The sequence below is a fragment of the Sus scrofa genome, chromosome 4 (genome assembly GCF_000003025.6).
Source record: "Sus scrofa isolate TJ Tabasco breed Duroc chromosome 4, Sscrofa11.1, whole genome shotgun sequence".
Lineage (NCBI taxonomy): Eukaryota > Metazoa > Chordata > Mammalia > Artiodactyla > Suidae > Sus > Sus scrofa.
Window position 1 is genome coordinate 99,506,113 of NC_010446.5, and position 16,255 is coordinate 99,522,367.

Consider the following 16,255-nt stretch of genomic DNA (forward strand, 5'->3'; position numbering starts at 1 on the left):
AAAATAGGCTTCTCTTTTACATAAAAATTAAAACGATCATAAATATGTAGAAAAGCAAAGCTGTGGAATCAGGAAATAAATAGTAAGTCTTTTATTATGTTTCATATTCTAATAATGTTAGATACAAATTTGCATGAAGTTCAAGAGTATGTAAATTTCACAGTGTGGGACTTAGTATAAATAAGTCCTGGCTTGTAGGTCATTTTTCTACCAAGACCTCACATTTTATGATAATCAATTCCTTGAAATATAAGAAGAAAGAGAAAATAAGGCATTAAAACCACCCTTTCGCTTTCTCTCTTGTGTTCCAAGTGCTTTGTGTTCTCCTGTGCTGTTCATCTAAATGGGTAAGCATCATGGGGAAGCTGTACTTAGGGAGTTGTCCCTGATTCAGACTGTTAATGGTGAAGAATATTTTTGCTTGTGATTATTTTTAGATGAAACAGGCTGTGGAAGTTGTTCAGTCAAGCGTACCTGCTACTGAGTGTCTTCACTGATTTGTACGCAGTAAACTTTCAGATTCTAGGGGAAAGCAGCTTTGTTTGGTGGAAATAGATAGGTTCTTGTTTCCAGTGATTCTAGGTAACTTAGGCCTGTTATACTTTTCTTTTACAGATAGGATTATGGGAATGACCTAATGAAATTTTTGTGTAAGACTTAGTGTCTGTGGGGACTACATATATTGGCAGTATTTTTTGGGGGGTGGGGGGGAAGGGTTGCTATGAAGATCCACAGTGCCAGACATAAATAATGGGCTCTTAATTCTCCAGTATCCTTGGTTTTGCCTTCCTCTTCTCCCCAAACCCGTTGTTATTAAAATTTGAAACTCTGTTATCTGAATATATCCGGATGATACTAAGGCCAAAGCCTAGGTGTGGGAGGAGTGTAGTGGGAAAGACTGTGTTTGACCCTTTTACAGATTCTCTTTGATTCATGGATATTCCCCTGAATTGAAGTTGCCTTACTTCAAGTTTTCATTACCTTTAAAAAAATTAGGAAAAATTAGAAGTGACCCAAGAGATAGATACTTAAAATTAATCTGGTTGTAATCTCAGTATAGGGCATGACTAAATTGTGATTATGCGTATGAAAATATAGCCAAGTAATTGCATTATATTCTGTCAGGAGAAAGGATGTGTCTATTAGAAGTTAGTGTGGGAATTGTGGATCAGCAGTGAAAGAATAGAAAAGAAAGTCAGAGGCAAACATATGCTGTCTTCTTTCTGCTCAGAGGAAGAGGAGTCCCAAGTCATTGATTTTGAGGATCTGGTTTATGTCATACTAGAAATGGATATATTAGGCTATCCTAGCATGATGACACAAGCTGTATATCTGGTTGCATTACTGCTCTGATTCTCTGCTTGTTCAGCAGGTGATTATAAGATTATAATTTGAAATAACCATAATCTCTTTATTTATTTATTTATTGTCTTTTTGGGGCCGCATCCATGGCATATGGAGGTTCTCAGGCTAGGAGTGGAGTCAGAGCCTGTGCCAGAGCCACAGCAATGCCAGATCCAAGCCACGTCTGTGACCTACACCACAGCTCACAGCAACGCTGGATCCTTAACCCACTGAGTGAGGCCAGGGATTGAACCCGCAACCTCATGGTTCTTAGTTGGGTTCATTTCCACTGTGCCACAACGGGAACTCTGCTATATTTATTAAATGTCTACTATCTATAATGTGCCAGTCACTGAATTAGGTATTTTGCAAACATCTTAATCTTTACAGTAATAACAGCACTGAAGCAAGCATCTGCATTTTACAGATGAGGAAATTTAAGTTTCAGAAAGGTAATGTGACTTTCCTAAGACCTTATAACTAATAAGTAGAGACCTGAGGTTAGGATTCAGGACTCTCATTCTGTAACTCTTTCTTTTATGCCATAATAATTTTCAGATAGATTTATTTACTGAGGAAAACTATGCTGAATAGTAAAAGTAAATAAATGATAAAAGTAAATAACTGGTAACTTTTTCATTGGAATTAAATTGGCATTCTGGGTTTTATATATATATGGCCTCTGAATTTTAAAAATTTTTTTTTTTTTTGTCTTTTGTCTTGTTGTTGTTGTTGTTGTTGTTGCTATTTCTTGGGCCGCTCCCGCGGCATATGGAGATTCCCAGGCTAGGGGTTGAATCGGAGCTGTAGCCACCGGCCTACACCAGAGCCACAGCAACGCGGGATCCGAGCCGCGTCTGCAACCTACACCACAGCTCACGGCAACACCGGATCGTTAACCCACTGAGCAAGGGCAGGGACCGAACCCACAACCTCATGGTTCCTAGTCGGATTCGTTAACCACTGCGCCACGACGGGAACTCCTGAATTTTTTAAATTTTTAAATTTTTTTTGGCTGCACCCACAGTATGCAGAGGTTCCTAGGCCAGGGATCAAACCTGAGCCATGGCAGTGATGATGTAGGATTCTTTTTTTTTTTTTTTTTTCTGTCTTTTTGCCTTTTCTAGGGCTGCTCCCTCAGCCTATGGAGGTTCCCAGGCTAGGGGTCTAATCCGAGCTGTAGCCGCCGGCCTGCGCCAGAGCCACAGCAATTCGGGATCCAAGCCGCGTCTGTGACCTACACCACAGCTCATGGCAACGACAGATCCTTAACCTGCTGAGCGAGGCCAGGGATTGAACCCACAACCTCATGATTCCTAGTCAGATTTGTTAACCACTGAGCCATGATGGGAACTCCCATGTAGAATTCTTAACTGCTAGGCCACCAGGGAACTCCTGAATTTGGTTTTATGTGACTCTTCCTCTAGACAGATCTTCTCTAGGAGCTAAATTAGATTTCTGAGCTTGTAAGATTGAAGGTTTCAGACCCTGGGTTGTGTGTTCATCAGGGTAATGCACCCTTATAAGGGAAGGAGGGGGCTGAGTTTCCCAAGGCCTCATTTAGCCTTGCCATAAACTTTTTCTTTCAATCCTCAGCAATATAGTTTGTTTCTTTCTCTAAAAGAATAGTTATTTTCAGTCAATGTAGTATAATGAAAATAGAGGCTTTTTTTTGTTTGTTTGTTTGTTTTTGCCTCACCTGTGGCATATGGAAGTTCCTGGGCCAGGGATCAAATCCAAGCTGTAGCTGTAACCCATGTCATAGCTGTGGCAACTCCAGGTTTTTAACCCACTGCACCAGGCTGAGGGTCGAACCTGCAGTGCCACAGAGACAGTGCCAGATCTTGACCCTCAGTGCCGCAGTGTTGGATTCAAGAAAGACCAAGATTCAAAGCTCTTTTCCATCCCTTGGGAAATTTTCTGGTTTTCTGTTACTGCCTTAAAAAGAAATCACCTCAAAATTTAGTGGCTTAAAACAATATTTTTCATGTTCTCGTGGATTTACAGTGTTCAGCTGGTCAGTTCTCACTTGGGGTCTTTCACGCATTTGTGGTCAGATAGAACCTGGATATGCAGCCATCTGAAGGCTCTCCGGGGATAGACTTTCAAGATAATTTTTCCCTCTTAGAAGAGCAAATCCTTGTCTGTCCCAGTGCTCCTCTACGTGATCTCTCTCTGTCCAGTAGAATAGCCCAGACTTTTGTGTCTGCTTAGGGCTTAAAGACTCAGGAAGCCGAAGCTGTTAGAAATGGCCCACCCAGTATTTCTATAGGTAAAGAAATACCCTGCCTCTGCCAGATTCAAAGAGGATGAAGGGTCACATTGTAGAAGAACATGTAGGTTGGGAGATGTTGTTGGGGCCATCTTTGGAAAGTCATATCTGCTACAGACAACTTACTTCTTTCTTACGATTTACTTCATGTTTGTATCTGTGAAATAGAAGTAACTGTTTACCTCGCAGAGTGGTTGGGAGGAATAACACAATGTCAGGCACATCATAGGTGTTTGATAAATCGAAGCACTCTTTCTCTTCAATTCTCTAACATAATAGATTATTTCTATTTTACTCTTACTTTGGGTCACAGTTCAGTACATAGCATTTTCTCGACCTATGTTTCTCAGACTGTTGTAACTTAAAACAAAAGTCTTTTTCATGGAAAATTTCAAACATATCAAGAGTAGAGAGGATAGTATAAGAAACCCATGTATAACAGCTTCAGTAATTATCATCTGGTGGTCAGTATTACTTAATTCGCCTCTACCCTTACTCAGCATCCTGTTTCCAGATTAGTTTGAAGCAGTTGCTTTAATTTTTGAGTCTTGAGTGTGAAGGAGTAGGGAAATTAGGGGGAAAGTAGTGACTAGTGTGATTCCAGAAGAAGAATGGTGGAATGCTATCAGACCTTTAAAAAGAAATCTAGAAACTGGAGTTACAATATCTTTAGAATGTTATTTTGGGCTTTTAGGCTTCCAAGAGAATGATTTTCTCAGGCCAGACTTTTGTTCTGAGGTCATAATACTAAAGTATGTGAGAGACAAGTGTGCCTTTTTTATTTTGATAATTATGGGAAATGATGAGCTTGTGGATTCTAAAAACCTCTCTATTTCCTGCAATGTTGATTTTAGGAGGGATAGTTCATAGCTGACAGATTTGTTCTATGATGACCAATTCCACTATTTTATGGAGTAATCCATTTGCAGAGCATTTTGGTTTTCTTCCCTATAATCAAAATAGAATTATTTAGAAAGATTTGATTGTGCTAGTAAATGGAAAGAGCATGTAGTGACAGGAAGAAGCCCATAGTACTTCTATAATTTGGTTTATACCTCTGAGGTGTCTTATTCTGTGCAGGAGCTATGGTGGCTGACAGTCTTGTTCCTAAGAACCATGCCTGGGGTTGTGAGGAGAGGACTTGCACATTTCTCTGTTCTAAATCTTGCTTCAGCTCTTTTTTTTTTTTTTTGTCTTCCCAATTATGGTATCTGCCTTTTGAAATGAATTTCTCTCTACCACAACTCTAAATCATCGAAAGCTCAGTATCAGTGTGGACGACCCTTTAAAGACCTTCATCTCTACTCTACTTTAACCACCTACTCCCACAACTATCTTGGACTTTGTGATCACCCAGAAGAGTTATACCTCTGATAGAGGCTTCACTATCCCATGAACAGGCCACAACTTGTTAAGCTTCCAGCTCTTTTAATTCCTTTCTTCCACTCCAACTGTTCTCTGATTGTATTAGATTCTGGTACCTTAGCTTCTAGTTGTGAGGTGTATGGCAAGTAATTTCATGTTCATTTATGGAGTAAATATTTATTGCATACCTGTCTGTCTGAGGGATATAGTGGTGAACAAAACTAACGTGGACCTTGCCATTATGAACTTAAAGCTTACTGAATCATGACAGACATTTAAAAAAAGCATTAAACACATAATTACAAATTGTGATAAGTGCTATAAAGGAATGAACAGGGTGCTGTAGGAGGACATACCAAGAGGAAGCTACTTTAGATTAGAAGATGAAAAAGGGGCTTTCTGATATGACATTAAAAGGGAGACTTAAAGGACTAGAAGTTCCTTGCCATGCAAAAAGTTAGAGGAATAGTGTTTCAGTTGTAGAAGCAGTATGTGTGAAAGTGTGGAGGCAGAGATGAGTTTGATGAGTTAGAAGAATTGAAAGAAGGCCTTTGTGACTGAAATTCACTGAAGGGAGGGAGCTTGTAGCCTGAAATGAGATTGGCACATTGCACAGAGACCAGCTGAATCAGGGCCTTGTAAGTCATGTTTAAGAGCTTGATTTTATTCTAAGTGTTATTAGAAATAGTTAAGTTTTTTTTTTTCTTTTGTCTTTTTAGGGCTGCACATTTGGAAGTTTCCAGGCTAGAGGTCCAATTGGAGCTGTGGCTGCTGGCCTACATCACAGACACAGCAATGCTAGATCCAAGCCATGTCTGTGACCTACACTGCAGCTTACAGTAATGCTGGATCCTTAACGCACTGAGTGAGGCCAGGGAGAGACCTGCGTCCTCATGGATGGTAGTCGGATTTGTTTCCACTGAGCCATGACGGGAACTCTTAAAAAGTTTTAAATGGGAAATGATGTCCGTTTTATCTTTTTAAAAAGATCATTCTGACTTCAGTATGCAGAACAGATAAGAAAAGGCTAGAAGAGAAGCAGGACAACACTGAATAAGAGGGAAGTTATTCAGTGTCTAGAGCCATTGCTGGCTTGGGTTAAGATAGTATGGCGCATGGAGTTCCCGTCGTGGCGCAGTGGTTGACGAATCCGACTAGGAACCATGAGGTTGCGGGTTCGGTCCCTGCCCTTGCTTAGTGGGTTAACGATCCGGTGTTGCCGTGAGCTGTGGTGTAGGTTGCAGACGCGGCTCGGATCCCGCGTTGCTGTGGCTCTGGCGTAGGCCGGTGGCTACAGCTCCGATTAGACCCCTAGCCTGGGAACCTCCATATGCCGCGGGAGCGGCCCAAGAAATAGCAACAACAACAACAACAACAACAAAAAAAAAAGATAGTATGGCGCAGTGGGCAAGGGGTAGATGTGAGAATGTATTTGAGGTAGGAGTGCCAGGATTTGATGGTTGGATGTGGAAGGTAGCAGAGAGGGAGGTGTCAGGAATGACTCCTAGGTTTCCAGTATGAACAAACTGATATGCTACCTCTTGAATGGTGTGTGTGTGTGTAAGACAGGAAAGGAGCATGAGAGAGAATACGTATGAGGCTAAGTGAATCTGGAATTTAGAAGAGTGGCCTGGGTTGGAGGTAATACATTTGGGAGCTGTTCCATATAGGGGATACTTATTTATTTTTATTTTTATTTTTTTCATGTAGGGGCTATTTAAAGCAGTGGGAATGAGTGAGAGAACAAGAGAAAAGAGTTCCCATCGTGCACAGTGGTTAACGAATCCGACTAGGAACCATAAGGTTTTGGGTTCGATCCTTGTCCTCGCTCAGCAGGTTAAGGATCCGGCGTTGCCGTGAGCTGTGGTGTATGTCGCAGACATGGCTCAGATCCTGCATTGCTGTGGCTTTGGTGCAGGCTGGTGGCTACGGCTCCGATTTGACCCCTAGCCTGGGAACCTTCATATGCCACGAGAGCGGCCCTAGAAAAGGCAAAAAGCCAAAAAAAAAAAAAAAAAAAAAAGAAGAGAAAAGAAAGAGAAAGCTCTGTAATGGTGACAAATAACATTTTGTAATTAATTTTTTTTTCTTTTTAACTTTAGACATTAGGATAAAGATTAGCTTCCTAAAGTCAATCTCCCTTGCTTTCAGATAAACTCTTAGTGGGAAAGAAAGGAATGGAAGGATGGAGGGATGAAGGATAGAGGGGCTCAGGGATTAATGTGGTCTCCAGATTACTTCATTTCTGAAGTAGTTCACTGTGTGCACATTATGAGTATTTCTCATCCTTCATATGTGTGATGGAGAAAAATTTGAGAGCTTTTAATGCGCAGGGTAAAGTTTGGTTATCTGATGTTTTCCCCAGTCTGGTTCCAGCCTGCCTGTCCGCACGCATCATGCCATTCCCTTCCAGCCTCCTTGCATGCTGTATTCTATTGTTAGGATCTTTAACCCATGATTTCCTTTTTTATTATGCAATTGGACTAATATTTTGAGTCTGTGTTTCAGACAAAGCTTTCCCTGACTGATTCTTTCAGGCAAATATTGACAAGTATTTGTATCCCCAGTGTGCATTGATTAAAACAATTCTTTTATTAACTTTTACTCTTGTTTGCATTAACTGTCTTGTCACCAAACTAATCTCCTTGCCAGAAAGGATTGGTGTTTTTTTTTCTTCATATCTCTTTTAGGAAAACATTTGACTGTTTGTTACCATTCTGACTATCTTTGTTTGTGTAGGCAGATCCAGCTTACATTTTCTTCTGATAAGACAAATTTGGGTTTAGAAAATATAGAACAAGAAAAATAGTTGAAAATGTCTTTCCCAGATCTGCTTTAATAGGTAATTAAAATATACCTTTAAAGACTATTATAAGGCAATCTCCAGAGTATATTCTTTCTTAATAGCCCCAAAGCTTGATATTATTTATTTAAAAGAACTATGCATGGTACTGGAAGAAATTGAAACTGATCCAATGGAATTGTTCTGATTTGAATTAACATTTTTATAGAGTACTTGAGAATACTAAGCTTTATTTGAAATCATTGATAATCAAAAGTTAGATTAGAAATATTGTGAAACTTCACTGTAAATTCCTAGTCTACAAATTGATTATTCTGTGATCATTTATGTCTTGTGTATGTACATAGTAAAAATAAAAAGCCAGTTGCAGTTGCAGTTTGGATCCTAAGTTGCTGCGGCTGTGGAATAGGCTGGCAGCTGCAGTTCCAATTCGACCCCTAGCCTAGCAACTTCCATATGCCATACCTGGAAAAAAAAAAAAAGGCAGTTTCTGTACCCATCAATACTCTTTTACTGCTCTGATATATCTAGTTGAGCTTTTTCATTAGATTTGAAGAGAAAATTAGATAATGAATTGATTCCAGTTTTTTTTTTTTTAAATCAAAGTAAAAAAAAGTCTTTGACATTCTTCCTTTCAGCTTTCGGTGGGAACCATCTGCAGATGTCTCATGGAATTCTTCTTCTTTTTTTTTTTTTTGTCTTTTTAGGGCCACATCTGCAGCATATGGAAGTTCCCAGGGTAGGGGTCCAATTGGAGCTACAGCTGCCAGCCTACAGTCAAAGCCACAGCTTGTGATCCAAGCATGTCTACGACCTTTACCACAGCTCATGGCAACACTGGATCCCTAACCCACTGAGTGAGGTCGGGGATTGAACTTGCATATTCATGGATACTATTTGGATTCATTTCTGCCGTGCCACAACAGCAACCCCCCCCCTTTTTTTTTGAATTCTTTATTTGCTAGAGTATAACAGAAAAAACTCTCCTGAGAATCAGGAGGTACATATAACATTTCAGAGCATTAGCTGTGTATTGGATTTTATTCTGAAATGATATACTTAGCTTTCTAGTGAAAGACTTTTATATTTCTTCCTTTCTTTTATAGGAATATATTTGTCCCAGATGTGAATCAGGATTTATTGAAGAAGTGACAGATGATTCCAGGTATTGTACAATTTCATGAATATATCAGTCATTCTGTTATCAAAATTATTTCTCTCACTGTCGACTGAGTGAATAGAAAGGAATTTGTTTTGTAGTTTTTTACTCTCTGTTAAGAAAGAGAGAGAAGAAAAGTGGCAGAGCAAAGGGGAAGAAAAATGGGGAAATTTGGAAAAGATAAACAAGCTATGCTAGCCAGGGAAACTGAGTTATTATCTTGAGGAAGGCTTGGGTCTCTTGCTATTAATTAGGATTATTGTCAAGCTTATGCCTTTTTTTTTTTTTTTTTTTTTTTTTCTTTCTAGGGCCTCACTTGAAGCACATGGAAGTTCCTAGGCTAGGGGTCGAATCAGAGCTACAGTTGCTGGGCTACACCACAGCCACAGCAAGGAGGGATCTGAGCCGCATCTGCAACCTACACCACAGCTCATGGCAATGCCGGATCCTTAACCCATTGAGCGAGGCCAGGGATGGAACCCACAACCTCGTGGATACTGGTTGGGTTCCTTACTGCTGAGCCACAACGGGAACTCCCTTATGCCATTTTACCACTGTAATATTAACGTGTTGTAATGCTTGAAATTGGCTCTTGTTGCTCTTACCGATGGTATAAAAACCTATAAAAAGGGGAAATATTTCTAAAAGGGATAATATTATATATTACTTCTTGGTTAATATGAATAAAACTGAAAGCTTAATGAAAAGTAGAATAGTGTTGATAGGATAGCCTTTTTTGGGTAAATGTAATAACGTATGTGTTCTTTCGTGGCTATCTGGTTAAACATTGGTTGGACAATTGAAGAAGTACTGATTAGATAAAAAGAATCTATAATCTGAAGCTTCTTTTAATCTTGGAATGACTTTGGGGATTTTAATAGCAGTAAATAATTCCTTTACTGTTGCTGTTGGCAGAGTATAAAGTTGAAGGTCCCTTCCACACCAAGAAAAACTACACATTTTACAGTATGTACAATTAATTTAACTATTAATGATCAGTGATTATACATATAAATGAACTGGAGCTTCTGGATCAACATATGGCATGGGATCTACATTGGTATGAACACTTAAATGTTGATCCAATAACCTTGGTTTTAATTAACACAATACCAAATCTAAACCTGTAAGATTGGCATGATAGCAAAATTAGCAGTTTTGTGTGGATGGCATGCTAGCTTTGGATAGCTTTTTATTTGTGCTTTTATAATTGCATCAAATACTTATTTCAAGCAGTTATGCTTTGCATATATTAAATAAAGAGCATATTGGCTCTTGGGGGATGATTTTTTCCTAAGTTTTAAAATAGTAATCCTGGTTTCTTTAGCTCTGTATACATAGTGTGGTTATAAATGATGTTAGTGATTAACTGCGGGTTGAATCTTTCCTAGCAGGGAACTGTGGATTCTGTAGATCTTGTTCTCACTTGACTTAATTCTTTTATTTATTTGTAAGTTAAAGATTGTCCTGTACAGTTACCATTGATAGCAGGTACTCAAATGCAAAGATTATGTCTTTTGAAAAAAATCAGTATTTTATTTTATTAAAAATTTTTTTTGGGGGGAGTTCTTGTCGTGGTGCAGCGGAAACAAATCTGACTAGAAACCATGAGGTTGCAGGTTCGATCCCTGGCCTCGCTCAGTGGATTAAGGATCTGGTGTTGCCGTGAGCCGAGGTGTAGGTTGCAGACGTGGCTCGGATCTGGCGTTGCTGTGGCTCTGGCGTAGGCCGGCAGGAACAGCTCTGATTAGACCCCTAGCCTGGAAACCTCCGTATGCTGCGGGTGCGACCCTAAAAGGACAAAAGACCGAAAAAAAAAAAAAATTTTTTTTTTGTCTTCCATATGTACCCGTGGCATATGGAAGTTCCCAGGCTTGGGGTTGAATTGCCGGCCTACACTGCAGCCACAGCAATGCAGGATCCAAGCCTTGTCTGAGACCTACACCACAGGTCAGGGCAACGCCAGATCCTTAACCCACTGAGGGAGGCCAGGGATCTAACCCACATTCTCATGGATACTAGTCAGTACTGTTACTGCTGAGACATGACAGGAACTCCCCGAAAGGTCAGTATTTTTAATAGTCGAAGAAATCTTTTTCTTAGATTAGTGTCTTAGAGGTAACATGATATTCCTTTCTATAAAGTTCATAAACATTTGCTGATTTGAATACTTAGCAATTACAGTGGTAAGTAGTGGATGACAGAAATTAATGAGGGGAAGTCCTTACATGTAAATATTGGATAATGGTTTCCATTTGCTATAGACATTCATCTAGAGGGGCATCTTTTAAGTTTTCTTCAACTTTGCAACATTTCTCAGAACAACGTGATTGTTTTTATTATCCCTTTTCTATGATTAACCCTATTACTTGCGCTCTTTCTTTTTTTTTTTTTTTTTTTTTTTTTTTTTTTTTTTTTTTTTACCTCATCAGGGCATGCAGAAGTTCTCAGGCTAGGGATCGAACTGAGCCACAGCAGTGACGATGCCAAATTCTTAACACCTAGGCCACCAGGGAGCTCTAGCCCTATCAGTCTTAAAATACAAAGGAATATTAAGGAAAGGGAATGAGTGAGTTTCAGGGGTGAAAAGCCCCAAAAGATAGAGTGGATAGCTTTAATTACAAAGGATATTTGAGTCCCTGAAACTATATATATAGTAAAGGCAGGAAAGAGCCCTGGAGGCCTATCTAGGTTTGAGCAATAAAACGGATACACAGTGGTAGTTCTCCCCCCCCTCCATTATTTATTTATTTAGCGTAGATGTACTGGTACCTTTGGGCTTGTTCTACATTTGAAGTGTTTTTTGCAAAACAATTTTTTTTTTGTCTTTTTTATTTTTTTGCCATTTCTTGGGCCGTTCCCATGGCATATGGAGGTTCCCAGGCTAGGGGTCTAATCGGAGCTGTAGCCACCAGCCTACGCCAGAGCCACAGCAACTTGGGATCCGAGCCGTGTCTGCGACCTATACCACAGCTCACGGCAACGCTGGATTGTTAACCCACTGAGCAAGGGCAGGGATCGAACCTGCAACCCCATGGTTCCTAGTCGGATTTGTTAACCACTGCGCCACGACAGGAACTCCCGCAAAGCAAAACAATTTTTAACTTTTTTTTTTTAGTTGTACCTGTGGCATGTGGTAGTTCTCAGGCCAGGGACTGAACCCCCGTCATAGCAACGACTCATGCCACTGCAGTGACAATGCCAGATCCTTAACCCACTACTCTGTAAGAGAACTCCAAGAATTTTTAACTTCTGAAACAAATACAATTGTTAAATGGTTTCTAATTAGAGAATAAGGCCTGAGAATGATGATACAGAGAATGGCATTGGCTTTGCTTTTTCACTTTTGGTTTCAGACTAACCAGGGTGTGTTTGTTTCCCCAGTGAGCTAAATGCAATGCCTGGACTGATATTTGTTATTCTGAAAATGAAAGCTATTTGTAGTAGTTTGGACTTTATCATTGGGGTGGGTGCGTGCATGTTTGTGTGTGAGTGTGTATACATTTGTGCACTTGTGAGCATCTCTTGAGGTAAAAGAGACATCCAGCAGTTCTTCTGATTTTCTTTTTTCTGTCCTCTTTCTGCCAAAATGTGTTAGCCAGTTTCCTCTCTTGGCAGATTTCATGGGGACAGTGGGATCTGATATTTCTTCCTTGCCTTAGGGAATACGTTTACACACATTATTAATTCAACAATTTTTATTGGTACGGGATATGGCATTGCAGGGTTTTCAGAAGTGGTGAGTGCTCTGTGTAATGGCTGATATGTAATAAATGCTGTACATATATTTGTGGTATTAATAAAATACAGTCTTTACCTTCTGAATTTATATTTACTAAAGGACGTAGAGGAGTAGAAATGGATGAGACAAATTCTAGATATTTATAATATAGGTCAAATTTAGAATCAAAGTCAGAGTGCAGAGGGGTGTGGAGAAGTTTTATTTGGTTGTTGAGCTTAGAAAAGACTTAATGGAGGATGGGCCCTGAAGAGTAGGTAGGGTAATCAAAGAATAAGATAAACTATCAGAAGAAGAAAAAATATTTATTGAGCTCTTTTATAATATGCTCTTATAAGACCTCTTACATTACTACATTTAATCATTCTCAGTAGTCTCAAATGTTGTGTTCATCTGGTGGTTGAATGGTTTGTTAGTGAAATATTATTTTGAGTATCTTGTTTTATTTCTTAGCCTCTTAGAATAAATGTTTTTCTGCTAGGTCAGATTTGACTTGCATTGCTGGCTGTGGGTCCTTCTTCTCTGTGATAGCCCCTATCACCAATTTTTCACTTGGTTTACCTTTGATTTTGTAGTTTGTTATAATATTTTTTATAGATTAATCCACATGCCAGTTCTTCATAATTTCCTTTTCAGTGTCATGTGGGATGAGTTATTTTTCCTTACTGGGATTTGTTCTCATTGTACCATTCTATATTTAGCTTCTGGGAGGGAAGCTTGCTCCTTGGAATAGAATCTCTACTCATTGCTTTTTCTCCTCAGTTTTTTAGGTGGTGGCGGCAGTACATCAACACATTTTGCAGAGGTAAGTTTTCCTTTGGCTGTATAGTTTCTTAAGGTAGTGAGTGGATGTTGAAACTGACAGATTTTCACTTTCCAGTGCAGCAAAACATTAGAATATATAAGAAAAATTTGGGCCAGAGTAGCCCTAGAAATATTTGTTTTTAGCAGTTGGAACTTTGGCATGTTACTTTTGGTAAACCTTTGACTAGGAGAGAGCTATGCTGCTTGAAACCTAGTGGTGTTTTCAATTCGGTTTTCTGCTTCTTCATTGTGTATATGATGTGAGAATAAAATCTTGTGTTGTTTTTGAAATAACGGTATTGCAGACTGTCAGTGGCGTGACAGCAAAGTAAAGAGCAGGACAGGATGAGTTGTAATTGAATTCACAGTGAGGCAGAGTCTTCAGTTTTACACAGAGGTACTGGTTTCTAGAGGTTACCTCTAATGAACATAGTAGTTTGGTAAACTAATTGGAATTTGGGGGCTGGATTAAGGATAAAATATTTACTTGCCTTCCAGGTCTCAAGATGGAACCTGTAATTAATTTCCAGTTCTTTGTATAATGCAGCATCCATATTTTTTGGGAAAAAAAATCTTAATTAGGATTTGAAAAAAGGCATTAATCTGCATCCTTGATACCATTTTATATTAAACTCAGAATAATTTTCTTTTTTCATTTGATCCATTGACTTAAAATATTTTTTGACCATTTTAACCATTTTTTAAGTGCACAATTTAAGTATACAATTTTAAGTGGCATTAAATACTCTTGGTTTGTAATTACTTAGAGACTATATCCCACAAGGGACAGACCAGCTCTGTCTACAAAAAACACTGGATTGCTTTTGCTCCTATTGCCATACAACTTGGTTGGCTCTAGAAAGCTAACAGATACTAAAAGAAAAAAAAAACAAACCAAAACTTAAATCATACTATCAGTTTCTTTGTGTTTCAGGATCATTTTAGTCCTTTCTGGAGATAGTTCAAGTACCTGGAGAACTGGCAAAACTTTTTGGTATTTATTTGTGTGTAAATTAATACTGTATTTGCAGTGTATATGAAAAGTGGTATTTAATAAGAAGCCCATAAAACCCTAAGCTTCTCTCCATTATCTTATGAGAATTATCTAAAGACTTGTAGCTCCCCAGATTTTTATGTTGTTAGATAGTCAAGAAACTTGATGAACTGTTTGGGTAACAGTCTTATTTTTTAAGGGCATTTTCTTTTAGTTATGGTCTTTGGTTCTTAATATGTAGTATTACGCTTTTTTCTTAACTGTGAACTGCCTAGGTACCTGGGTTGGATATTGGGTTCAAAGCAGATTATATCTTTGAACTTCCATTTTTATTTTCTCATTTTGGTGGGTGGAAAAACACTGCTTAAAATGTAGTCTGCCAGCCAGGCCTAGAAACCTTTTTGTTTTAGTATGTTTTTTCCCCTGTGTATTCTATTCCTGATGATACAGGTTGTCACTTGTTTGTTATTCCTTATTGTCCTTGTGTCTTTATTCCTGATAATACAGATTATTACTGGTTTTGCATATGCAGAAGAAACTTTATCTGATTTTCCTTAGTGTTAGTTCTCTTTTAGGAGGTAGAAATACATTGATCTGTCAGTTTTATAGATATGACTCACCAGGTAAGAGATGCATTAAGAAGAAAAATAAATATATATATATAGTCAGTTTCCTAACTTTAGTAATGCTAAATTTGACACTGACTGCATGGGTTATCCTTCAGGTGTTAAAGTAATTTTGCTTAGTCATACCCTATGACTTCATGTTCTTTAGGGTTTGTAGCAAGGGCATGGTTATGCCCAGTTTTCACTGAAAGAATATTTGAGTTGTCTCTTTTTAAATGATATTTTGCACTTAAAAAGTAGAAAAAAAAATCTGTCTTTATTATAGAAGTTGTCAGAGATTTTTAAAAATCAACTAAGAAGTATACATGGAAGGCACCTCCAGCGCTCTGCTAGAAGTAGGGGTGAGAACCAAATGTCAAGCTTGTCTTGCCTGCAAGGAACTTATAATTTCGTTGGGAAGCAAATGCAGACATAATGAAACATATGAAAACAAGAAAGAGTGTGCAGAGCATAAAATAAACTTTCTGTGGGATCTGTGTAATGAGTACAGTAGAAGGAGAGATTAGGTGGGTTGAAGTCTTTTGGGAAGACTGAAGTCTTTAGGAAAAGAGACATATGCCTGAATCCAAATTGCCTGAGTTTAAATCCTGGTCCACAACTTACTGGGTCTGTAACCTGGGAAAAATTGCTTAGAATTTTCTGTGCCTCTGTTTCTTCCTTTGTAAACTGGGGAAAACAGTATTACCTACCTCAGAGTGTTGTTGTGAGGATTAAGTGAGTTGATATATGTCGGGCAGGTAGGCCATGTAGTGATTGCTTAATGAATTTAGCTTTTATTAAGACTTCATGGAGAAGGTAAAACAAGGCTTCAGGTACCTTAAAGGGTAGGTGGTATCTTAATGAGCCTTAAAGGGTAGGTGGAATTTAGATAAGCAAAAAGGTGAGAAATACTATCTCAACCTAGTATTCGTAGGCTATAAGGTTTTATATCCATGTCCCTGGAGGAAAAACTTAGAAAATTATAAATGGAAACAATATTTTTCTTTTCCATATTTCATTTGGTAATTTCAGCAAAGGCTTATGCACAATTTTGCTGTTTTTCTTCAACCGGAGTTGTTTGTACAATGAAGGGGTTATTTTCTTTTTCTTTCTTTCTTTCCTTTTTTTTTTTTCTCTTTTAGGGCTGCACCTGTGGCATATGGAGGTTTC

At 38.6% G+C, this 16,255-nt stretch overlaps 1 protein-coding gene across 1 annotated transcript in view; it reads left to right on the forward strand.

Annotated features, from left to right (window-relative positions):
* The window catches only part of RNF115 (ring finger protein 115), an 84,775-nt gene that overhangs the window by 12,941 nt on the left and 55,579 nt on the right, over positions 1-16,255 (forward strand). The window contains exons 2-3 of the mRNA XM_003481472.4: positions 8,891-8,949; positions 13,445-13,487. Of these exons, the coding sequence (XP_003481520.1) occupies positions 8,891-8,949; positions 13,445-13,487 (102 nt within the window). The remainder of the gene's footprint in view (positions 1-8,890; positions 8,950-13,444; positions 13,488-16,255) is intronic.